Below are 27,841 nucleotides of genomic sequence, written 5' to 3' on the forward strand. Positions count from 1 at the left end.
AACAACAAACACACACTGTAGTTAAACAACAACAAACACACACTGTAGTTAAACTACAACAAACACACACTGTAGTTAAACAACAACAAACACACACTGTAGTTAAACAACAACAAACACACACTGTAGTTAAACAACAACAAAGAGTAGCAGTCACACACTGTAGTTAAACAACAACAAACACACACTGTAGTTAAACAACAACAAAGAGTAGTAGTCACACACTGTGGTTAAACAACAACAAACACACACTGTAGTTAAACAACAACAAAGAGTAGCAGTCACACACTGTAGTTAAACAACAACAAACACACACTGTAGTTAAACAACAACAAAGAGTAGCAGTCACACACTGTAGTTAAACAACAACAAACACACACTGTAGTTAAACAGCAACAAAGAGTAGCAGTCACACACTGTAGTTAAACAACAACAAACACACACTGTAGTTAAACAACAACAAACACACACTGTAGTTAAACAACAACAAACACACACCGTAGTTAAACAACAACAAACACACACTGTAGTTAAACTACAACAAACACACACTGTAGTTAAACAACAACAAACACACACTGTAGTTAAACAACAACAAACACACACTGTAGTTAAACAACAACAAACACACGCTGTAGTTAAACAACAACAAAGAGTAGCAGTCACACACTGTAGTTAAACAACAACAAACACACACTGTAGTTAAACAACAACAAACACACACTGTAGTTAAACAACAACAAACACACACTGTAGTTAAACAACAACGAAGAGTAGCAGTCACACACTGTAGTTAAACAACAACAAACACACACTGTAGTTAAACAACAACAAACACACACTGTAGTTAAACAACAACAAACACACACTGTAGTTAAACTACAACAAACACACACTGTAGTTAAACAACAACAAAGAGTAGCAGTCACACACTGTAGTTAAACAACAACAAACACACGCTGTAGTTAAACAACAACAAACACACACTGTAGTTAAACTACAACAAACACACACTGTAGTTAAACAACAACAAACACACACTGTAGTTAAACTACAACAAACACACACTGTAGTTAAACTACAACAAACACACACTGTAGTTAAACAACAACAAAGAGTAGCAGTCACACACTGTAGTTAAACAACAACAAACACACACTGTAGTTAAACAACAACAAAGAGTAGCAGTCACACACTGTAGTTAAACAACAACAAACACACACTGTAGTTAAACAACAACAAACACACACTGTAGTTAAACAACAACAAAGAGTAGCAGTCACACACTGTAGTTAAACAACAACAAACACACACTGTAGTTAAACAACAACAAAGAGTAGCAGTCACACACTGTGGTTAAACAACAACAAACACACACTGTAGTTAAACAACAACAAACACACACTGTAGTTAAACAACAACAAACACACACTGTAGTTAAACAACAACAAACACACACTGTAGTTAAACAACAACAAAGAGTAGCAGTCACACACTGTAGTTAAACAACAACAAACACACACTGTAGTTAAACAACAACAAACACACACTGTAGTTAAACAACAAAAAACACACACTGTAGTTAAACTACAACAAACACACGCTGTAGTTAAACAACAACAAAGAGTAGCAGTCACACACTGTAGTTAAACAACAACAAACACACACTGTAGTTAAACAACAACAAACACACACTGTAGTTAAACTACAACAAACACACACTGTAGTTAAACTACAACAACACACACTGTAGTTAAACAACAACAAACACATACTGTAGTTAAACTACAACAAACACACACTGTAGTTAAACTACAACAAACACACACTGTAGTTAAACTACAACAAACACACACTGTAGTTAAACAACAACAAAGAGTAGCAGTCACACACTATAGTTAAACAACAACAAACACACACTGTAGTTAAACTACAACAAACACACACTGTAGTTAAACAACAACAAACACACACTGTAGTTAAACTACAACAAACACACACTGTAGTTAAACAACAACAAAGAGTAGCAGTCACACACTGTAGTTATAATCACAAATGACTTCCAACATAAACATAAAAACACGCATTAGGTCAAACAAAAACAAAGATTGAACAAAAACAATGACTTGTATGTTGTATTCATTGTTGTGTTACAGAATGAGCAGTAACACACGTGTTAGTAATAAAAAGGGGTAGGATTGAATAAGCTCTACTTTTTCTTCTCCTTTTCGGACATGCCGTAATTATGTGGTGTAATGTTTGGAATAAACTACCAGCATAAACATAACCATCAAGTCTACATTCTTAGCTGTACTGTCATCTAAAACAACAACAATCTATTGTCCTAAGAGCCTTAGAGCACTATGTTCCTCAAATATGTCAACAATTCTTCTGAAACAAGCAACTTTCCCGGCTGGGCCTTTGTTTACTCTTCATCAATGATTTACTGATTGATTGGCAGAAGGTGAGGAGTCTCCAACATGATCTCATTGATGTCCAGGATGGGCGCCGTGGTTCCTCTGCTCCTGTGTTGGTGCACGCTGCAGGTTCTCGGCACTAATGGAAACGCTCACAGGAACCTTGGGACGCCAGCACTAAACAGGTGCAGCAAATATCATCATTTAATACATGCTGCACATCGTTAGAATGGCCATATCTTTTTCAGGACGAGCATGACCGCTGCCAGGAGGGTTCGAGCTGTCAACAGACCGATACCAATCAACTGCAAACTGGAGAGCTGGACTCCATGGACACCATGTGACTCTTGCACTGACCAAAAGGTAAGACTTCAGATGGAATACATGCACATTATTGTCCATCATGCCAGTGTTTAGAGCAGGGGTCACCAACCTTTTTGAAAGCAAGAGCTACTTCTTGGGTACTGATTAATGTGAAGGGCTACCAGTTTGATACACACTTAAATAAATTGCCAGAAATAGCCAATTTGCTCAATTTACCTTTAACTCTATGTTATTATCAATAATTAATTATATTTACACTTAATTGAACGGTTTAAAAGAGGAGAAAACACGAAAAAAATGACCATTACATTTTGAAACATAGTTTATCTTCAATTTCGACTCTTTAAAATTCAAAATTCAACCGAAAAAAAAGATGATAAAAAACTAGCTAATTCCAATCTTTTTGAAAAAATAAAAAAAATAATTTATGGAACATCATTAGTAATTTTTTTTTATTAAGATTAATTTTAGAATTTTGATGACATGTTTTAAATAGGTTAAAATCCAATCTACACTTTGTTAGAATATATAACAAATTGGACCAAGCGACTTGTCCAGGGTGTACACCGCCTTCCGCCCGATTGTAGCTGAGATAGGCTCCAGCGCCCCCGCGACCCCAAAGGGAATAAGCGGTAGAAAATGGATGGATGGATGGATGGACTAAGCTATATTTCTAACAAAGACAAATCATTATTTCTTCTAGATTTTCCAGAACCATAATTTTAAAAGAAATTCAAAAGACTTTGAAATAAGATTTAAATTAGATTCTACAGATTTTCTAGATTTGCCAGAATAATTTTTTTGAATTTTAATCATAATAAGTTTGAAGAAATATTTCACAAATATTCTTTGTCGAAAAAACAGAAGCTAAAATGAAGAATTAAATTAAAATGTATTTATTATTCTTTACAATAAAAACAATAAATTTACTTGAACATTGATTTAAATTGTCAGGAAAGAAGAGGAAGGAATTTAAAAGGTAAAAAGGTATATGTGTTTAAAAATCCTAAAATCATTTTTAAGGTTGTATTTTTTCTCTAAAATTGTCTTTCTGAAAGTTATAAGAAGCAAAGTAAAAAAATTAATGAATTTATTTGAACAAGTGAAGACCAAGTCTTTAAAATATTTTCTTGGATTTTCAAATTCTATTTGAGTTTTGTCTCTCTTAGAATTAAAAATGTCGAGCAAAGCGAGACCAGCTTGCTAGTAAATAAATAAAATTTAAAAAATAGAGGCAGCTCACTGGTAAGTGCTGCTATTTGAGCTATTTTTAGAACAGGCCAGCGGGCGACTCATTTGGTCCTTACGGGCTACCTGGTGCCCGCGGGCACCGCGTTGGTGACCCCTGGTTTAGAGTATGGACAGCAACTCCAAAGTGACCAATAATACTTTCTGTGGAATTCAACATTTAGGATCTTTGGATAGACTGCTTTTCTCATAACAATATTGAATGAAGGTTTTAGAATGGCCTTCCCAAAGTCCTGACTTGTGGACAATGCTGAAGAAACAAGTCCATGTCAGAAAAGCAACACATTTAGCTGAACTGCAGCAATTTAGTGGTCAAGTGGTCAAGCAGAAGCTTGTGGATGGCTACCAAAAGTGCCTTATTGCAGGTAAACTTGCCAAGTAAGCAAATATTAACATTGCTGTATTTATACTTTTGACCCTCACATTTTCAGTAGACCCATAATAAATTCATAAAAGAAGCAAACTTCATGAATGTTTTTTGTGACCAACAAGTATGTGCTCCAATCACTACATCACAAAAAAATAAGAGTTGTAGAAATGATTGACAGCCATGACATGATGTTCTTTACAAGTGTACGTACACTTTTGACCACCACTGTAGCCATGTCACTTTCATGAACAGCCTAAGCCAGTGTTTCTTGACCATTGTTTGGCCCCCCAGAGGGTCGCCAAATATATCTGTTTACAGCTGTGGTGCATATGGGCCCCAGATGTAATACACTTGTCCACCACTTGTGGCAGTAATGACAATATCCAACAAACAGAAGAAGTCTGCAGCTGAAGTCTTAGAGAAGTTTCTTAAATGAAACATATGTAAAAATGTGGCCAGAAATGGTACTGCAATCACGGTCAAAATTCTGTAGTCCCCTCCCTCTCTCTGTGACTGAGGTTGCCAGATATGCAGCTGAATCCAGCTGGGTGGACTGGACTACTCCATGGAACTTTAAACTTCCACTGCCTCTTACTAGGGGTTGAGGTCTGGGACCATAATAGCTGAGTAGACAATGTCAATAACAAATCTCTAACCGACACAGAATGAGGCTATTTTCAGGAAGAAGTAGGTCATACCTGCATACAATATGACAACAATCATATGGTTATTGTCAGTACTATCAGAAAACAAAGACTACTAGCAATGGTTATACTGGTGACAATAAGTAGAGCATGCTTAGCAACCTAATGTATGCCCAAAACTAAAGAGGAGACATTTTACCAAGGTATGCCTATAGGCTACTGTTTCAAACCTTTCACATTGCCATATAACTTGGTGCATGTGGTCCACAATATGCAAACATCAATTATTTGATCATGTGATTTGTCTACGTTTCACATTGCCATGATGACTTATTTTGGAAGCCATTTCCTCAGCATATCAGCATATTGAGAAGGAAATAGGCACTGACACTACCCACATCCACTTAGCTTTTATTTGTACTAAATATATTAGTCAGTTGGATGACACATGCTAACTAGCATATATTTACCCCGTTAGCCTGTATGTCCATGTGTCATTGACCGGGCTAGCATGCTAACATTGGTTGCAAGAAGATACTAGCTTTCTTAGACAAGATCATAGACTGTATTGGACAATATAGTTTACATACCAAATGTCCATTTCCATTTATTACAAGTCACAAGAAAAGGTGAATGCCTGACTTACCTATCAAGGAGGAAATGAGCAAGTTTGGCGTCTGATGAAAAAAAATGTATGGTCTCCATCTTTCAAAGGCATCCCTGATGCCAATCCTGGTTTTGTTCCTGGATTTGTCATGAATACATTGAGAATGGTAACTTTTACATGGACTAAGGTGTGACATGTTTAGTAACTTTACCAGTGGCAGTAGCCAGACCAAGATGGCAACCTGGATGTGACACATTCAGACTTTCTAATTGGTCAAACGGTGGAGGGCGGGGCATCGAAATGAAAACAATATTATTTTGGGGCTGTAAATGTAATTTATAAATGATCATATGAACTACTATTATCAGTTATGGAGGTGTTGGAAAATAAGATGATGTATTAATGACATACCATTTAATGACGACATTATTACGTATGGCTCCTTTAAGCACAAACAACATGACTACAGTGGTGAAGCTGTAGTTTCGCTTTTATTTAAATTCTTTGAATATTTATGAACATATTTATTGTTCATTTATTTGTAGTTATTTGAGTCCCTTCTTTTGCAGCTTATTTGGTTATTACTAGGGATGTCCGATAATATCGGCCTGCCGATATTATCGGCCGATAAATGCGTTAAAATGTAATATCGGAAATTATCTGTATCGGTTTTTTTATTATCTGTATCGTTTTTCGTTGGTTTTTTTTATAAATTTTTTTTTTATTAAATCAACATAAAAAACACAAGATACACTTACAATTAGTGCACCAACCCAAAAAACCTCCCTCCCCCCATTTCTTTCTGTTATCAATATTCTGGTTCCTACATTATATATCAATATACCGTATTTCCTTGAATTGCCGCCGGGAATATAGTATTCGCCTGCCTAGAATTACAGCCGGGTCAAACTCGTTTCGCAAAATAATTAGCGCATGCTTGGCACTTCCGCCGGGTCAAATATGAGTCATTAAATGACTCCCGCCTCCTGGTGGTAGAGGGCGCTAGTGATCCTTCTTGCGACTACTGGTACTGCAGAAGACCGGTGCTGCAGAAGAAGACAACAAGCAGCAAGCATGAGCAGCGATCGTTTGCTTGCACTTTTAACATGGAGGATTACATATCTAAAATAAAACAGTTTTCTAAACTGGACTTTCAATCGAAGCAGGAGGTAATAATTAAAGGAATATCTCTATCGAGACAGAGAGACTTTTAAAACTGAAGAAAGATAAGGAAGACTGCTTTTGATCAGAAGCAGCTGCACATGGACTCATTTATAGGTAAAGGTAAGACCATAATAACGTTTTTTTTTATTAAATGTGCTTTTCATGATAAGGTAAGCGCCGGAGTGAGAAGAGGTTTTAAAACAATTAGCGCATGTTTGCCCATTCCGCATGCTTTTGGTAAGCGCAGGAGTGAGAAGAGGTTTTAAATTAATTAGCGCCCCGGCGGCTATTCAAGGAAATACGGTATATCAATACAGTCTGCAAGGGATACAGTCTGTAAGCACACATGATTGTGCGTGCTGCTGGTCCACTAATAGTACTAACCTTTAACAGTTAATTTGACTCATTTTCATTAATTACTAGTTTCTATGTAACTGTTTTTATATTGTTTTACTTTCTTTTTTATTCAAGAAAATGTTTTTAATTTAGTTATCTTATTTTATTATTTTTTTAAAAAAGTATCTTATCTTCACCATACATGGTTGTCCAAATTAGGCATAATAATGTGTTAATTCCACGACTGCATATATCGGTTGATATCGGTATCGGTTGATATCGGTATCGGTAATTAAAGAGTTGGACAATATCGGAATATCGGATATCGGCAAAAAGCCATTATCGGACATCCCTAGTTATTACTTATTTGTTTTAATTAGCATGACCTGTTTTGTTGAGGTGTTAAATAAAGAATCATATGTGTGATTGATATCATTTTGACAAGGTTGCAGACCGTAAGTTGCTCAGAGATAATTAGTGAGTATGATTACAATCAAGATGACTAATTCATTGTTAATATTTCAGTGGAAAAGTTGGAGGTGAAAAGGTTAAAAACCCCTGGATAAAAAACATGATTTTTTTCTTCAGTTGCGTTTCCGAAAGCTGGAGAAAGCTTCTCAGTTTGGTGGGACGGCGTGCTTTGAGACCCTGTGGGAGGCGCTGGCGTGTCCGGCAACAAGTGCCCCGTGTTTGGTGCCCGACTACTGCGGCCAGAGCGCCACCTGCGAGGAGACAGGCCAGTTCAGTACTTGCCCACAAAGACATGTTGCGTTGCCATGGCAACACTGGAGATGTTCTCCTCTGCTAATCGGGATGATTTCCACGGTGTAGGACGCTGCATCAGCCCGTCTCTTCGCTGTAACGGAGAAGCAGACTGCGATGATCTTTCCGATGAAGACCATTGTGAACACCTCAATCTGAGGAAGGACAAGTGTTCCGCACTCCTCAGCATTCCTGGCGCCGAGCGTGGAACTCAGGGGTAAAGATCTTTATGTAGCTGCCAAGTAGCGTGAACCCAGGTCTCAACTAAAGACCTTTGAACTGTCAACAAACATGTCTGTCTGCTCTATGCATAATGACACACCCGTAAGAAGCACATTTTTACTTGTTTGGTCTGTTTGTTGTGGCCTTGATGATAAAAATGCATAACGACACACCTGTAAGAAGCACATTTTTACCTGTTTGGTCTGTTTGTTGTGGCCTTGATGATAAAAATGCATAACGACACACCTGTAAGAAGCACATTTTTACCTGTTTGGTCTGTTTGTTGTGGCCTTGATGATAAAAATGCATAATGACACACCTGTAAGAAGCACATTTTTACTTGTTTGGTCTGTTTGTTGTGGCCTTGATGATAAAAATGCATAATGACACACCTGTAAGAAGCACATTTTTACCTGTTTGGTCTGTTTGTTGTGGCCTTGATGATAAAAATGCATAATGACACACCTGTAAGAAGCACATTTTTACTTGTTTGGTCTGTTTGTTGTGGCCTTGATGATAAAAATGCATAACGACACACCTTTAAAAAGCCCATTTTTACCTGTCTGTCTTTTCAGCTATAATGCCTTAACTGGGGAATTTGTGGATCAGGTGCTGGACCCCAAGTACTTTGGAGGGAAATGTGACTACGTCTACAACGGTGACTGGAGGAAGTTCACCTACGACGCCTTCTGTGAAAAGCTGCACTACAACGAAGATGAGAAGAACTACCGCCAACCGTACAACTACCATACTTACCAATTTGTGGTACTGGGATTGACGTGTGTGTCATCTTTAAAGATGTCCTGAGTTGCTGAAGCAGAGTTTTCCCTTCGCAGGCGGAGGCAACGTCAGAAGGCTCCAAGGAATATTACAGTGACGCAGTGGACCTACTCAGCGCCAGGAAGACTATGAGCTCGTCCCACCACGGCGGCACCATCGGCGTCTATTATGTGGAAGTGGGAGTGAGGGGGAGTAAAGAGTCACAGTTTTTAAGCAACTTAACACAGCATAAAAGCCAGGTATACTCAATTTACTCCATTATTATTGTTATTATTCAGTCAAAAACAACATATAATCCATCAATATCATACATTATTATTGTTATTATTCAGTCAAAAACAACATATAATCCATCAATATCATCCATTATTATTGTTATTATTCAGTCAAAAACAACATATAATCCATCAATATAATGCATTATTATTGTTATTATTCAGTCAAAAACAACATATAATATAATCCATTATTATTATTATTATTCAGTCAAAAACAACATATAATCCATCAATATAATCCATTATTATTGTTATTATTCAGTCAAAAACAACATATAGTCCATCAATATAATGCATTATTATTGTTATTATTGTAATTATTCAGTCAAAAACAACATATAATCCATCAATATAGTCCCTTATTATTTTTATTATTGTTATTATTCAGTCAAAAACAACATACAATCCATCGATCTAATCCATTATTATTGTTATTATTCAGTCAAAAACAACATATAATCCATCAATATAATGCATTATTATTGTTATTATTCAGTCAAAAACAACATATAGTCCATCAATATAATACATTATTATTGTTATTATTGTTATTATTCAGTCAAAAACAACATATAATCCATCGATCTAATCTATTATTATTGTTATTATTCAGTCAAAAACAACATATAATCAATCGATCTAATCCACTATTATTATTATTATTCAGTGAAAAACAACATATAATCCATCAATATAATGCATTATTATTGTTATTATTCAGTCAAAAACAACATATAATATAATGCATTATTATTGTTATTATTCAGTCAAAAACAACATATAATCCATCAATATAATCCATTATTATTATTATTCAGTCAAAAACAACATATAGTCCATCAATATAATGCATTATTATTGTTATTATTGTAATTATTCAGTCAAAAACAACATATAATCCATCAATATAATCCCTTATTATTGTTATTATTGTTATTGTTCAGTCAAACACAACATATAATCCATCAATATAATCCATTATTATTGTTATTATTCAGTCAAAAACAACATATAATCCATCAATATAATCCATTATTATTGTTATTATTCAGTCAAAAACAACATAAAGTCCATCAATATAATGCATTATTATTGTTATTATTGTAATTATTCAGTCAAAAACAACATATAATCCATCAATATAATCCCTTATTATTGTTATTATTGTTATTATTCAGTCAAAAACAACATATAATCCATCGATCTAATCCATTATTATTGTTATTATTCAGTCAAAAACAACATATAATCCATCAATATAATGCATTATTATTGTTATTATTCAGTCAACAACAACATATAGTCCATCAATATAATACATGATTATTGTTATTATTGTTATTATTCAGTCAAAAACAACATATAATCCATCGATCTAATCCATTATTATTGTTATTATTCAGTCAAAAACAACATATAATCCATCGATCTAATCCATTATTATTATTATTATTCAGTCAAAAACAACATATAATCCATCAATATAATCCATTATTATTGTTATTATTCAGACAAAAACAACATATAGTCCATCAATATAATGCATTATTATTGTTATTATTGTAATCATTCAGTCAAAAACAACATATAATCCATCAATATAATCCCTTATTATTGTTATTATTGTTATTATTCAGTCAAAAACAACATATAATCCATCAATATAATGCATTATTATTGTTATTATTCAGTCAAAAACAACATATAATCCATCAATATAATCCATTATTATTGTTATTATTCAGTCAAAAACAACATATAGTCCATCAATATAATACATTATTATTGTTATTATTGTAATTATTCAGTCAAAAACAACATATAATCCATCAATATAATCCCTTATTATTGTTATTATTGTTATTATTCAGTCAAAAACAACATACAATCCATCGATCTAATCCATTATTATTGTTATTATTCAGTCAAAAACAACATATAATCCATCAATATAATGCATTATTATTGTTATTATTCAGTCAAAAACAACATATAGTCCATCAATATAATACATTATTATTGTTATTATTGTTATTATTCAGTCAAAAACAACATATAATCCATCGAACTAATCCATTATTATTGTTATTATTCAGTCAAAAACAACATATAATCCATCGATCTAATCCATTATTATTGTTATTATTCAGTTAAAAACAACACATAATCCATCAATATAATGCATTATTATTGTTATTATTCAGTCAAAAACAACATATAGTCCATCAATATAATACATTATTATTGTTATTATTGTTATTATTCAGTCAAAAACAACATATAATCCATCGATCTAATCCATTATTATTGTTATTATTCAGTCAAAAACAACATATAATCAATCGATCTAATCCATTATTATTATTATTATTCAGTCAAAAACAACATATAATCCATCAATATAATCCCTTATTATTGTTATTATTGTTATTATTCAGTCAAAAACAACATATAATCTATCGATCTAATCCATTATTATTGTTATTATTCAGTCAAAAACAACATATAATCCATCAATATAATGCATTATTATTGTTATTATTCAGTCAAAAACAACAAATAGTCCATCATTATAATACATTATTATTGTTATTATTGTTATTATTCAGTCAAAAACAACATACAATCCATCGATCTAATCCATTATTATTGTTATTATTCAGTCAAAAACAACATATAATCAATCGATCTAATCCATTATTATTGTTATTATTCAGTCAAAAACAACATATAGTCCATCAATATAATACATTATTATTGTTATTATTGTTATTATTCAGTCAAAAACAACATATAATCTATCGATCTAATCCATTATTATTGTTATTATTCAGTCAAAAACAACATATAATCCATCAATATAATGCATTATTATTGTTATTATTCAGTCAAAAACAACAAATAGTCCATCATTATAATGCATTATTATTGTTATTATTGTTATTATTCAGTCAAAAACAACATACAATCCATTGATCTAATCCATTATTATTGTTATTATTCAGTCAAAAACAACATATAATCAATCGATCTAATCCATTATTATTGTTATTATTCAGTCAAAAACAACATATAGTCCATCAATATAATACATTATTATTGTTATTATTGTTATTATTCAGTCAAAAACAACATATAATCCATCGATCTAATCCATTATTATTGTTATTATTCAGTCAAAAACAACATATAATCAATCGATCTAATCCATTATTATTATTATTATTCAGTCAAAAACAACATATAATCCATCAATATAATGCATTATTATTGTTATTATTGTAATTATTCAGTCAAAAACAACATATAATCCATCAATATAATCCCTTATTATTGTTATTATTGTTATTATTCAGTCAAAAACAACATACAATCCATCGATCTAATCCATTATTATTGTTATTATTCAGTCAAAAACAACATATAATCAATCGATCTAATCCATTATTATTATTATTATTCAGTCAAAAACAACATATAATCCATCAATATAATCCATTATTATTGTTATTATTCAGACAAAAACAACATATAGTCCATCAATATAATGCATTATTATTGTTATTATTGTTATTGTTCAGTCAAACACAACATATAATCCATCAATATAATCCATTATTATTGTTATTATTCAGTCAAAAACAACATATAGTCCATCGATATAATGCATTATTATTGTTATTATTGTAATTATTCAGTCAAAAACAACATATAATCCATCAATAGAATCCCTTATTATTGTTATTATTGTTATTATTCAGTCAAAAACAACATACAATCCATCGATCTAATCCATTATTATTGTTATTATTCAGTCAAAAACAACATATAATCCATCAATATAATGCATTATTATTGTTATTATTCAGTCAAAAACAACATATAGTCCATCAATATAATACATTATTATTGTTATTATTGTTATTGTTCAGTCAAAAACAACATATAATCCATCAATATAATCCATTATTATTGTTATTATTCAGTCAAACACAACATATAATCCATCAATATAATCCATTATTATTGTTATTATTCAGTCAAAAACAACATATAGTCCATCGATATAATGCATTATTATTGTTATTATTGTAATTATTCAGTCAAAAACAACATATAATCCATCAATAGAATCCCTTATTATTGTTATTATTGTTATTATTCAGTCAAAAACAACATACAATCCATCGATCTAATCCATTATTATTGTTATTATTCAGTCAAAAACAACATATAATCCATCAATATAATGCATTATTATTGTTATTATTCAGTCAAAAACAACATATAGTCCATCAATATAATACATTATTATTGTTATTATTGTTATTATTCAGTCAAAAACAACATATAATCCATCGATCTAATCCATTATTATTGTTATTATTCAGTCAAAAACAACATATAATCAATCGATCTAATCCATTATTATTGTTATTATTCAGTCAAAAACAACATATAATCCATCAATATAATGCATTATTATTGTTATTATTCAGTCAAAAACAACATATAATATAATGCATTATTATTGTTATTATTTAGTCAAAAACAACATATAATCCATCAATATAATCCATTATTATTGTTATTATTCAGTCAAAAACAACAAATAGTCCATCAATATAATACATTATTATTGTTATTATTGTTATTATTCAGTCAAAAACAACATATAATCCATCGATCTAATCCATTATTATTGTTATTATTCAGTCAAAAACAACATATAATCAATCGATCTAATCCATTATTATTATTATTATTCAGTCAAAAACAACATATAGTCCATCAATATAATGCATTATTATTGTTATTATTGTAATTATTGAGTCAAAAACAACATATAATCCATCAATATAATCCCTTATTATTGTTATTATTGTTATTATTCAGTCAAAAACAACATACAATCCATCGATCTAATACATTATTATTGTTATTATTCAGTCAAAAACAACATATAATCCATCAATATAATGCATTATTATTGTTATTATTCAGTCAAAAACAACATATAGTCCATCACAATAATACATTATTATTGTTATTATTGTTATTATTCAGTCAAAAACAACATATAATCCATCGATCTAATCCATTATTATTGTTATTATTCAGTCAAAAACAACATATAATCAATCGATCTAATCCATTATTATTATTATTATTCAGTCAAAAACAACATATAATCCATCAATATAATGCATTATTATTGTTATTATTCAGTCAAAAACAACATATAATATAATGCATTATTATTGTTATCATTTAGTCAAAAACAACATATAATCCATCGATCTAATCCATTATTATTGTTATTATTCAGTCAAAAACAACATATAATATAATGCATTATTATTGTTATTATTCAGTCAAAAACAACATATAATATAATGCATTATTATTGTTATTATTCAGTCAAAAACAACATATAATATAATGCATTATTATTGTTATTCTTCAGTCAAAAACAACATATAATATAATGCATTATTATTGTTATTATTCAGTCAAAAAAACATATAATATAATGCATTATTATTGTTATTATTCAGTCAAAAACAACATATAATATAATGCATTATTATTGTTATTATTCAGTCAAAAACAACATATAATATAATGCATTATTATTGTTATTATTCAGTCAAAAACAACATATAATATAATGCATTATTATTGTTATTATTCAGTCAAAAACAACATATAATATAATGCATTATTATTGTTATTATTCAGTCAAAAACAACATATAATATAATGCATTATTATTGTTATTATTCAGTCAAAAACAACATATAATATAATGCATTATTATTGTTATTCTTCAGTCAAAAACAACATATAATATAATCCATTATTATAGTTAGAAAGGTGTGTAAAAGTGGAGGTGAACTAATGTCTGACATGCAGCTCACACCATCAAAGACTTTCTTCAGGCAGTCGTCTTCATAAACCTCACTGGAACACCAAACATCATCACCTTGCCTAATCCAAAATGTTGACTTTCATTACTGAGTCTGACTTTCATCCAGTCCTTCAAAGTCCACAACTGCTGTTCCTTGGCCCAATAGAACCTTGTTTAGATGTCCATGAGGGTTTTGTTGATTTAGTTGGGAACTTTCTTCCAGTTGGGTCAAGAACGTTCACTCCAGTTTTGTTTTTTTTCATTTGTTTTGCTCTGCATGTTTTCAAGACTTATGGCTTTAGGTTTTTATGTCTTGAAGCTGTGAAGTTGTCCTCGGTCTAGCCGTGATCCTGCCTTTGACAACCTTCCCACATTGCTTGTACTTGGTCCAAACTTCAGACTTCTTGGTCGTTTGCTGGACAGGAACTTTGGAGACTCTTCCAAAGGCAGAGGTCCAAGGGTCCAAAGACTTTGTCCCACCGGTTCTGGTGTATTGTACACTTGTGTTCCTCCGTCATCGGGCTAGTACCGCATTGCAGAGACTCCAATGTGGGGTCTGAGCCTTGAGAGTCCTGTCCTTAGTCTGAAGATGGTTACTTAGTCTGGTCTGGAGAGGAGGTAGAGAGCACCCTGCTTGTAGACAATGTTTCTTCTGTCTGGTCTCTATGATAGTCCTGATAGTCTACTTTCTTCACTTCTTTTGTGTTTCTGAAAGCCAGGAAGTTCCTGCTAACAAGATGTGTATGAATAATAATACTAAAGACATTGTTGTCATTGTTGGTGGTCCAGGACTTGGGCTTCATCAGGCTGGTGTCCAGCGTGGAAACAGCTCAGTTCAAGATGAGAAGTGAGAAGCAGGAGCTGCATGAGGACTTCTACCTGGCTCTGATGGAGCTCCCAGAGCAGTACCACTTCGGCGCCTACTCGCGCTTCTTCGACACCTTCGGCACCCACTACGTCACCCAGGGAACCATGGGAGGAACCCTGGAGTACGTGGTGGTGGTCAACAAAACATCCATGGCGGAATCAAGTAGGGTTTGTTGCTGTCCAACTGTCCAACATGGCTTTGTCTTCATGGCCGTGTCCTCCTGCAGAACTGGAGGAGAAACAGGCCGGGTCTTGCCTGGGCGCCTCTCTGGGTCTGAGCTACCCGCTCAAAGGCTACGGCTCTGCATCCCTCACTGTGGGAGGCGACTTGTGTAAGAAACATGGAACACTACATCAAGGTGAGCCACCGTCCTTTTGAAGGAACACCACTTCAGGGGACGTCTAGCAGCTTGACAAAAAGAAGGAAAAACTGTTTTTTATGACTAAGCTAACATTGGCTACATTTTAAAGACACATTAGATCAGTGGTCCCCAACCACCGGGCCGCGGCCCGGTACTGGTCCGCGGACCGATTGGTACCGGGCGGCACAAGAATTAAAAAAAAAAAAAAAAAAAAAAAAAAAAATTATTTTTATTTTTATGAAATCAACATAAAAAACACGATATATACATTCTATATCAATATAGATCAATACAGCCTGCAGAGATACAGTCCGTAAGCACACATGATTGTATTTATTTATGTAAAAAAAAAAAAAAAATTTTTTTTTTTTTAAATACCCCCCCACCTACATCAAGGTGAGCCACCGTCCTTTTGAAGGAACACCACTTCAGGGGACGTCTAGCAGCTTGACAAAAAGAAAGAAAAACAGTTTTTTTATGACTAAGCTAACATTGGCTACATTTTAAAGACACATTAGATCAGTGGTCCCCAACCACCGGGCCGCGGCCCAGTACCGGTCCGCGGACCGATTGGTATCGGGCGGCACAAGAATTTAAAAAAAAAAAAAAAAAAAAAAATATATATATATATATATATTTTTATGAAATCAACATAAAAAACACAATATATACATTCTATATCAATATAGATCAATACAGCCTGCAGAGATACAGTCCGTAAGCACACATGATTGTATTTATTTATGTAAAAAAAAAAAAAAAAAAATATTTTTTTTTAAATACCCCCCCACCTACATCAAGGTGAGCCACCGTCCTTTTGAAGGAACACCACTTCAGGGGACGTCTAGCAGCTTGACAAAAAGAAAGAAAAACCGTTTTTTTATGACTAAGCTAACATTGGCTACATTTTAAAGACACATTAGATCAGTGGTCCCCAACCACCGGGCCGCGGCCCGGTACCGGTCCGCGGACCGATTGGTACCGGGCGGCACAAGAATTTAAAAAAATAATAATAATAAAAAAAAAAAAATATTTTTATTTTTATGAAATCAACATAAAAAACACAATATATACATTCTATATCAATATAGATCAATACAGCCTGCAGAGATACAGTCCGTAAGCACACATGATTGTATTTATTTATGTAAAAAAAAAAAAAAAATTTTTTTTTTTTTAAATACCCCCCCACCTACATCAAGGTGAGCCACCGTCCTTTTGAAGGAACACCACTTCAGGGGACGTCTAGCAGCTTGACAAAAAGAAAGAAAAACAGTTTTTTTATGACGAAGCTAACATTGGCTACATTTTAAAGACACATTAGATCAGTGGTCCCCAACCACCGGGCCGCGGCCCGGTACCGGTCTGCGGACCGATTGGTACCGGGCCGCACAAGAATTTAAAAAAAAAAAAAAAAAAAAAAATGTTATTTATTTATTTAAAAAAAAAAAATGAAATCAACATAAAAAACACAATATATAAATTCTATATCAATATAGATCAATACAGCCTGCAGAGATACAGTCCGTAAGCACACATGATTGTATTTATTTATGTAAAAAAAAAAAAAAAAAATAAATAAATAAATAAAAAAAATTTTTTTTTTTTTTTTTTAAATACCCCCCACCCCCCACCGGTCCGTGGGACAAATTTTCAAGCGTTGACCGTTCCGCAGCTACAAAAAGGTTGGGGACCACTGCATTAGATGATTGACATATCTTTGTGTGTTTTGAAACATGTGCAAACCTGATAGCACACGCTATGGCAGGAATGAAACATGGGCAAACCTGATAGCACACGCTATGGCAGGAATGAAACATGGGCAAACCTGATAGCACACGCTATGGCAGGAATGAAACATGGGCAAACCTGATAGCACACGCTATGGCAGGAATGAAACATGGGCAAACCTGATAGCACACGCTATGGCAGGAATGAAACATGGGCAAACCTCATAGCACACGCTATGGCAGGGATGAAACATGGGCAAACCTGATAGCACACGCTATGGCAGGAATGAAACATGGGCAAACCTGATAGCACACGCTATGGCAGGAATGAAACATGTGCAAACCTGATAGCACACGCTATGGCAGGAATGAAACATGGGCAAACCTGATAGCACACGCTATGGCAGGAATGAAACATGGGCAAACCTGATAGCACACGCTATGGCAGGAATGAAACATGGGCAAACCTCATAGCACACGCTATGGCAGGAATGAAACATGGGCAAACCTCATAGCACACGCTATGGCAGGAATGAAACATGTGCAAACCTGATAGCACACGCTATGGCAGGAATGAAACATGTGCAAACCTGATAGCACACGCTATGGCAGGTATGAAACATGGGCAAACCTGATAGCACACGCTATGGCAGGAATGAAACATGTGCAAACCTGATAGCACACGCTATGGCAGGAATGAAACATGTGCAAACCTGATAGCACACGCTATGGCAGGAATGAAACATGTGCAAACCTGATAGCACACGCTATGGCAGGAATGAAACATGGGCAAACCTGATAGCACACGCTATGGCAGGAATGAAACATGGGCAAACCTGATAGCACACGCTATGGCAGGAATGAAACATGTGCAAACCTGATAGCACACGCTATGGCAAGAATGAAACATGGGCAAACCTGATAGCACACGCTATGGCAGGAATGAAACATGGGCAAACCTGATAGCACACGCTATGGCAGGAATGAAACATGTGCAAACCTCATAGCACACGCTATGGCAGGAATGAAACATGTGCAAACCTGATAGCACACGCTATGGCAGGAATGAAACATGTGCAAACCTGATAGCACACGCTATGGCAGGGATGAAACATGGGCAAACCTGATAGCACACGCTATGGCAGGGAATGAAACATGGGCAAACCTGATAGCACACGCTATGGCAGGAATGAAACATGTGCAAACCTGATAGCACACGCTATGGCAGGAATGAAACATGTGCAAACCTGATAGCACACGCTATGGCAGGAATGAAACATGGGCAAACCTGATAGCACACGCTATGGCAGGAATGAAACATGTGCAAACCTGATAGCACACGCTATGGCAGGAATGAAACATGGGCAAACCTGATAGCACACGCTATGGCAGGAATGAAACATGTGCAAACCTGATAGCACACGCTATGGCAAGAATGAAACATGGGCAAACCTGATAGCACACGCTATGGCAGGAATGAAACATGGGCAAACCTGATAGCACACGCTATGGCAGGAATGAAACATGTGCAAACCTCATAGCACACGCTATGGCAGGAATGAAACATGTGCAAACCTGATAGCACACGCTATGGCAGGAATGAAACATGTGCAAACCTGATAGCACACGCTATGGCAGGGATGAAACATGGGCAAACCTGATAGCACACGCTATGGCAGGGAATGAAACATGGGCAAACCTGATAGCACACGCTATGGCAGGGATGAAACATGGGCAAACCTGATAGCACACGCTATGGCAGGAATGAAACATAGGCAAACCTGATAGCACACGCTATGGCAGGAATGAAACATGTGCAAACCTGATAGCACACGCTATGGCAGGAATGAAACATGTGCAAACCTGATAGCACACGCTATGGCAGGAATGTTTCCTCAATCCTCAGGAGATCTCCTGAGGATTGAGGAAACCCCTCATGAAACAGGCCTGTAGAGATGAAATAGTCTTGTGATTTTTTTCCCACACACATATATATATATATATATATATATATATATATATATATATATATATATATATATACATATATATATATATATATATATATATATATATATATATATATATATATATATATATATATATATATATATATATATATATATATATATATATATATAATGTATTGTTGTACTGGAAGACAGCGACACAGGTTCAGCTGTGATTGAGGACATCATCACCATGGTAACGGGGGGCTACGTAGACACCAGCAGCAGCTTGTTGACCATCAGGGACCCCGAGACTTACCGCAAGTGGGGGGCAAGTCTTAAATACAACCCGGCGGTCATTAAGTACGAGGTAAGACCCTAAAAGTATTCACACCACCTCACTTGTCCACGTTATGTCAAGGTTTTGTTCCAAAATACAACACATTCATAGTTGTCTTCAAAATTCTACACACAATACCCCATTATGACAATAGGAAAATGTTTATTTTTTATTTAGAGCCTTTTGTCAATACTAAGTTGCTGCACCTATTGTCAGCAACCACAGCCTGGAGTCTTTTTCAATACCATGCCACAAACCTATCTTTGTACCGTGTGCCGATCCCCCACGTTGCCACAAACCTATCTTTGTACCGTGTGCCAGTCCCCCACGTTGCCACAAACCTATCTTTGTACCGTGTGCCAGTCCCCCACGTTGCCACAAACCTATCTTTGTACCGTGTGCCGGTCCCCCACGTTGCCACAAACCTATCTTTGTACCGTGTGCCGGTCTTTCACGTTGCCACAAACCTATCTTTGTACCGTGTGCAGGTACCCCACGTTGCCACAAACCTATCTTTGTACCGTGTGCCGGTCCCCCACGTTGCCACAAACCTATCTTTGTACCGTGTGCCGGTCCCCCACGTTGCCACAAACCTATCTTTGTACCGTGTGCCGGTCCCCCACGTTGCCACAAACCTATCTTTGTACCGTGTGCCGGTCCCCCACGTTGCCACAAACCTATCTTTGTACCGTGTGCCGGTCCCCCACGTTGCCACAAACCTATCTTTGTACCGTGTGCCGGTCCCCCACGTTGCCACAAACCTATCTGTGTACCGTGTGCCGGTCCCCCACGTTGCTACAAACCTATCTTTGTACCGTGTGCCTGTTCCCCCACGTTGCCACAAACCTATCTTTGTACCGTGTGCCTGTTCCCTCACGTTGCCACAAACCTATCTGTGTACCGTGTGCAGGTCCCTCACGTTGCCACAAACCTATCTTTGTACCGTGTGCCGGTCCCCCACGTTGCCACAAACCTATCTTTGTACCGTGTGCCGGTCCCCCACGTTGCCACAAACCTATCTGTGTACCGTGTGCCGGTCCCCCACGTTGCTACAAACCTATCTTTGTACCGTGTGCCTGTTCCCCCACGTTGCCACAAACCTATCTTTGTACCGTGTGCCTGTTCCCTCACGTTGCCACAAACCTATCTGTGTACCGTGTGCAGGTCCCTCACGTTGCCACAAACCTATCTTTGTACCGTGTGCCGGTCCCCCACGTTGCCACAAACCTATCTTTGTACCGTGTGCCGGTCCCTCACGTTGCCACAAACCTATCTTTGTACCGTGTGCCGGTCCCCCACGTTGCCACAAACCTATCTGTGTACCGTGTGCCGGTCCCCCACGTTGCCACAAACCTATCTGTGTACCGTGTGCAGGTCCCTCACGTTGCCACAAACCTATCTTTGTACCGTGTGCCGGTCCCTCACGTTGCCACAAACCTATCTGTGTACCGTGTGCCGGTCACCCACGTTGCCACAAACCTATCTTTGTACCGTTAATGATCCGTCTTGTTGCCAGACCATGCCCATCCACGAGCTAGTGCGCTTCAGCACAGCCTCTGACCACGTAGGAGCGCGACTGGCCAACCTTCAGAGGGGCTTGGATGAGTACCAGCAGCAGTTCAGTTCCTGCCGCTGCGCCCCCTGCAGGCATAATGGTGTACCCCTACTGACCGCTACTTCCTGCAGCTGCATCTGTAAGGCCGGCTACCAAGGACTAGCCTGCCAGGACACCCTGCGACCAGGTCTGTAGTAGTCTAGCCTACTTTGTGACCAGGTCTGTGATGGACTAGTAGTCTAGACTAGTTTGTTACCAGGTCTGTGATGGACTAGTAGTCTAGGTTACTTTGTGACCAGGTCTGTGATGGACTAGTAATTTAGGCTAGTTGGTGACCAGGTCTGTGATGGACTAGTAGTCTAGGCTACTTTGTGACCAGGTCTGTGATGGACTAATAATCTACGGTAGTTTGCGACCAGGTGTGATGAAGGAGCAGTTACGGTAATTAGTGACCAGGTGTGTGATGAAGGAGCAGTCTAGAGTAGTTTGTGAACAGGTGTGTGATGAAGTAGTCTTTAGTAGTTTGTGACCAGGTGTGTGATGAAGGAGCAGTCTACAGTAGTTTGTGACCAGGTGTGTGATGAAGGAGCAGTCTACAGTAGTTTGTGAACAGGTGTGTGATGAAGTAGTCTTTAGTAGTTTGTGACCAGGTGTGTGATGAAGGAGCAGTCTACAGTAGTTTGTGACCAGGTGTGTGATGAAGGAGCAGTCTACAGTAGTTTGTGAACAGGTGTGTGATGAAGTAGTCTTTAGTAGTTTGTGACCAGGTGTGTGATGAAGGAGCAGTCTACAGTAGTTTGTGACCAGGTGTGTGATGAAGGAGTAGTCTACAGTGGTTTGTGACCAGGTTTGTGATGGAGTAGTCTACAGTAGTTTGTGACCAGGTGTGTGATGAAGGAGCAGTCTAGGGTAGTTTGTGACCAGGTGTGTGATGGAGTGGTCTACAGTAGTTTGTGACCAGGTGTGTGATGAAGGAGCAGTCTAGGGTAGTTTGTGACCAGGTGTGTAAAGAAGGAGCAGTCTACAGTAGTTTGTGAACAGGTGTGTGATGAAATAGTCTTTAGTAGTTTGTGACCAGGTGTGTGATGAAGGAACAGTCTACAGTAGTTTGTGACCAGGTGTGTGATGAAGGAGCAGTCTAGAGTAGTTTGAGACCAGGTGTGTGATGAAGGAGCAGTCTACAGTAGTTTGTGACCAGGTGTGTGATGAAGGAGTAGTCTACAGTAGTTTGTGACCAGGTGTGTGATGAAGGAGTATTCTAGGCTACTTTGTGACCAGGTGTGTGATGCAGGAGCAGTCTAGGGTAGTTTGTGACCAGGTGTGTGATGAAGGAGCAGTCTACAGTAGTTTGTGAACAGGTGTGTGATGAAGTAGTCTTTAGTAGTTTGTGACCAGGTGTGTGATGAAGGAGCAGTCTACAGTAGTTTGTGACCAGGTGTGTGATGAAGGAGTAGTCTACAGTGGTTTGTGACCAGGTTTGTGATGGAGTAGTCTACAGTAGTTTGTGACCAGGTGTGTGATGAAGGAGCAGTCTAGGGTAGTTTGTGACCAGGTGTGTGATGGAGTGGTCTACAGTAGTTTGTGACCAGGTGTGTGATGAAGGAGCAGTCTAGGGTAGTTTGTGACCAGGTGTATAAAGAAGGAGCAGTCTACAGTAGTTTGTGAACAGGTGTGTGATGAAATAGTCTTTAGTAGTTTGTGACCAGGTGTGTGATGAAGGAACAGTCTACAGTAGTTTGTGACCAGGTGTGTGATGAAGGAGCAGTCTAGAGTAGTTTGAGACCAGGTGTGTGATGAAGGAGCAGTCTACAGTAGTTTGTGACCAGGTGTGTGATGAAGGAGTAGTCTACAGTAGTTTGTGACCAGGTGTGTGATGAAGGAGTATTCTAGGCTACTTTGTGACCAGGTGTGTGATGCAGGAGCAGTCTACAGTAGTTTGCAACCAAGTGTGTGATAAAGGAGCTGTCTACAGTAGTTTGTGACCAGGTGTGTGATGAAGGAGCAGTCTAGGGTAGTTTGTGACCAGGTTTGTGATGGAGTCGTCTACAGTAGTTTGTGACCAGGTGTGTGATGAAGGAGCAGTCTAGGGTAGTTTGTGACCAGTTGTGTGATGAAATAGTCTACGGTAGTTTGCAACCATGTGTGTGATGGAGTAGTCAAAGGTAATATATGACCAGGTGTCTGATGAAGTAATCTACGGTAGTTTGTGACCAGATGTGTGATGAAGTAGTCTACGGTAGTTTGTGACCAGGTGTGTGATGAAGTAGTCTTTAGTAGTTTGTGACCATGTGTGTGATGAAGGAGTAGTCTAGGGTAGTTTGTGACCAGGTGTGTGATGAAGTAGTCTTTAGTAGTTTGTGACCATGTGTGTGATGAAGGAGTAGTCTAGGGTAGTTTGTGACCAGGTGTGTGATGGAGTAGTCTACAGTAGTTTGCATCCAGGTGTGTGATGAAGGAGCAGTTTACGGTAATTTGTGACCAGGTGTGTGATGGAGTCGTCTACAGTAGTTTGTGACCAGGTGTGTAATTAAGTAATCTACGGTAGTTTTTGACCAGATGTGTGATGAAGTAGTCTACGGTATTTTGCAACCAGGTGTGTGATGGAGTAGTCTACGGTAGTTTGCAACCAGGTGTGTGATGGATTAGTCTACAGTAGTTTGTGACCAGGTGTGTGATGAAGGAGTAGTCTACGGTAGTTTGTGAACAGGTATGTGATGGAGCAGTGTACGGTAGTTTATGACTGGGTATGCGATGGAGTAGTCTACGCTAGTTTGTGACCAGGTGTGTGATGAAGGAGTAGTCTACGGTAGTTTATAGCTAGGTGTGTGACGGAATAGTCTACGGTAGTTTGTGACCAGGTGTGTGATGGATTAGTCTACAGTAGTTTGTGACCAGGTGTGTGATGAAGGAGTAGTCTACGGTAGTTTATGACTAGGTGTGTGATGGAGTAGTTTACGGTAGTTTGTGACTAGGTATGTGATGGAGCAGTGTACAGTAGTTTGCAACCAGGTGTGTGATGGATTAGTCTACAGTAGTTTGTGACCAGGTGTGTGATGAAGGAGTAGTCTACAGTAGTTTATAACTAGGTGTGTGACGGAATAGTCTATGGTAGTTTGTGACCAGGTGTGTGATGGATTAGTCTACAGTAGTTTGTGACCAGGTGTGTGATGGATTAGTCTACAGTAGTTTGTGACCAGGTGTGTGATGAAGGAGTAGTCTATGGTAGTTTATGACTAGGTGTGTGATGGAGCAGTGTACGGTAGTTTGTGACCAGGTTTGTGACGGAGTCGTCTACAGTAGTTTGTGACCAGGTGTGTGATGAAGGAGCAGTCTAGGGTAATTTGTGACCAGTTGTGTGATGAAATAGTCTACGGTAGTTTGCAACCATGTGTGTGATGGAGTAGTCAAAGGTAATATATGACCAGGTGTCTGATGAAGTAATCTACAGTAGTTTGTGACCAGATGTGTGATGAAGTAGTCTACGGTAGTTTGTGACCAGGTGTGTGATGAAGTAGTCTTTAGTAGTTTGTGACCAGGTGTGTGATGAAGGAGTAGTCTAGGGTAGTTTGTGACCAGGTGTGTGATGAAGGAGTAGTCTAGGGTAGTTTGTGACCAGGTGTGTGATGGAGTAGTCTACAGTAGTTTGCGTCCAGGTGTGTGATGAAGGAGCAGTTTACGGTAATTTGTGACCAGGTGTGTGATGGAGTCGTCTATAGTATTTTTTGACCAGGTGTGTAATTAAGTAATCTGCGGTAGTTTTTGACCAGATGTGTGATGAAGTAGTCTACGGTATTTTGCAACCAGGTGTGTGATGGAGTAGTCTACGGTAGTTTGCAACCAGGTGTGTGATGGATTAGTCTACAGTAGTTTGTGACCAGGTGTGTGATGAAGGAGTAGTCTACGGTAGTTTGTGAATAGGTATGTGATGGAGCAGTGTACGGTAGTTTATGACTGGGTATGCGATGGAGTTGTCTACGCTAGTTTGTGACCAGGTGTGTGATGAAGGAGTAGTCTACGGTAGTTTATAGCTAGGTGTGTGACGGAATAGTCTACGGTAGTTTGTGACCAGGTGTGTGATGGATTAGTCTACAGTAGTTTGTGACCAGGTGTGTGATGAAGGAGTAGTCTACGGTAGTTTATGACTAGGTGTGTGATGGAGTAGTTTACGGTAGTTTGTGACTAGGTATGTCATGGAGCAGTGTACGATAGTTTGTGACTAGGTATGTGATGGAGCAGTGTACAGTAGTTTGCAACCAGGTGTGTGATGGATTAGTCTACAGTAGTTTGTGACCAGGTGTGTGATGAAGGAGTAGTCTACGGTAGTTTGTGACTAGGTGTGTGACGGAATAGTCTATGGTAGTTTGTGACCAGGTGTGTGATGGATTAGTCTACAGTAGTTTGTGATGGATTAGTCTACAGTAGTTTGTGACCAGGTGTGTGATGGATTAGTCTACAGTAGTTTGTGACCAGGTGTGTGATGAAGGAGTAGTCTATGGTAGTTTATGACTAGGTGTGTGATGGAGTAGTCTACAGTAGTTTGTGACCAGGTTTGTGATGAAGTAGTCTACGGTAGTTTGTGACTAGGTATGTGATGGAGCAGTGTAGGGTAGTTTGCAACCAGGTGTGTGATGGATTAGTCTAGAGTAGTTTGTGACCAGGTGTGTGATGGATTAGTCTACAGTGGTTTGTGACCAGGTGTGTGATGAAGGAGTAGTCTACGATAGTTTATGACTAGGTGTGTGATGGAGTAGTTTACGGTAGTTTGTGACTAGGTATGTGATGGAACAGTGTACGGTAGTTTGTGACTAGGTATGTGATGGAGTAGTGTACGGTAGTTTACAACCAGGTGTGTGATGGAGTAGTCTACGGTAGTTTGCAACCAGGTGTGTGATGGAGTAGTCTACGGTAGTTTGCAACCAGGTGTGTGATGGATTAGTCTACAGTTATTTGTGACCAGGTGTGTGATGAAGGAGTAGGCTACGGTAGTTTATAACCAGGTGTGTGACGGAATAGTCTACGGTAGTTTGTGACCAGGTGTGTGATGGATTAGTCTACAGTAGTTTGTGACCAGGTGTGTGATGGATTAGTCTACAGTAGTTTGTGACCAGGTGTGTGATGGAGTAGTCTACGGTAGTTTATGACTAGGTGTGTGATGGAGTAGTTTACAGTAGTTTGTGACTAGGTATGTGATGGAGCAGGGTACGGTAGTTTGTGACTAGGTGTGTGATGGAGTAGTCTACGGTAGTTTGCAACCAGGTGTGTGATGGAATAGTCTACAGTAGTTTGTGACCAGGTGTGTGATGGAGCAGTGTAGGGTAGGTAGTTTGCAACTAGGTGTGTGATGGAATAGTCTACAGTAGTGTGTGACCAGGTGTGTGATGAAGGAGTAGTCCACGGTAGTTTGTGACTAGGTATGTGATGGAGCAGTGTAGGGTAGGTAGTTTGCATCTAGGTGTGTGATGGAATAGTCTACAGTAGTGTGTGACCAGGTGTGTGATGAAGGAGTAGTCCACGGTAGTTTGTGACTAGGTGTGTGATGGAGCAGTGTACGGTAGTTTGCAACTAGGTGTGTGCCTGGCCAGTAACTTAGAAGTAGTCTTTGCCAATAAGCTGCAAGTCTAGTCTTTGGTTGTGCCCTAAAAGGTGTTGGTACTGTAAGTATATTCTTTATAACCTGCATCTTAGTGTTGAGATGGCCATGTAAAATGGCTAATGCTAATCAGTGTATTAGCATGTAGCTAGCTGCAAAGTAATGGTCCTCTCCATGTTGCCTTCTCCTGGCAGACACCAGCACAGACGGGTCCTGGTCCTGCTGGGGAACTTGGTCTCCTTGTACTTCAGGAAGCAAACGACGGACCAGGGTCTGTAACAATCCTCCACCCGATGGAGGCGGGGCTACATGTCTTGGCTCCTCCTCCCAGACGCAGCGCTGTTGATGCGAGTCTGAGTTCAACTTCCTGTTTTAATAAAAGGAG

The 27,841-nt window shown here is 37.5% G+C and overlaps 1 protein-coding gene across 1 annotated transcript; it reads left to right on the top strand.

Annotated features, from left to right (window-relative positions):
* Nucleotides 1–2,502: 2,502 nt before the first annotated feature.
* LOC133650149 (complement component C8 alpha chain-like) lies at nucleotides 2,503–27,841 on the top strand. The gene is made up of 11 exons (XM_062047053.1): nucleotides 2,503–2,602; nucleotides 2,666–2,780; nucleotides 7,699–7,846; nucleotides 7,942–8,089; nucleotides 8,670–8,859; nucleotides 8,931–9,113; nucleotides 15,853–16,093; nucleotides 16,158–16,289; nucleotides 20,184–20,341; nucleotides 21,828–22,053; nucleotides 27,651–27,841. The coding sequence occupies exons 2-11, from the start codon at nucleotides 2,673–2,675 to the stop codon at nucleotides 27,800–27,802; spliced, it is 1,686 nt and encodes a 561-aa protein (XP_061903037.1). The 5' UTR covers nucleotides 2,503–2,602; nucleotides 2,666–2,672; the 3' UTR covers nucleotides 27,803–27,841.

The sequence above is a fragment of the Entelurus aequoreus genome, linkage group LG05 (genome assembly GCF_033978785.1).
Source record: "Entelurus aequoreus isolate RoL-2023_Sb linkage group LG05, RoL_Eaeq_v1.1, whole genome shotgun sequence".
NCBI lineage: Eukaryota > Metazoa > Chordata > Actinopteri > Syngnathiformes > Syngnathidae > Entelurus > Entelurus aequoreus.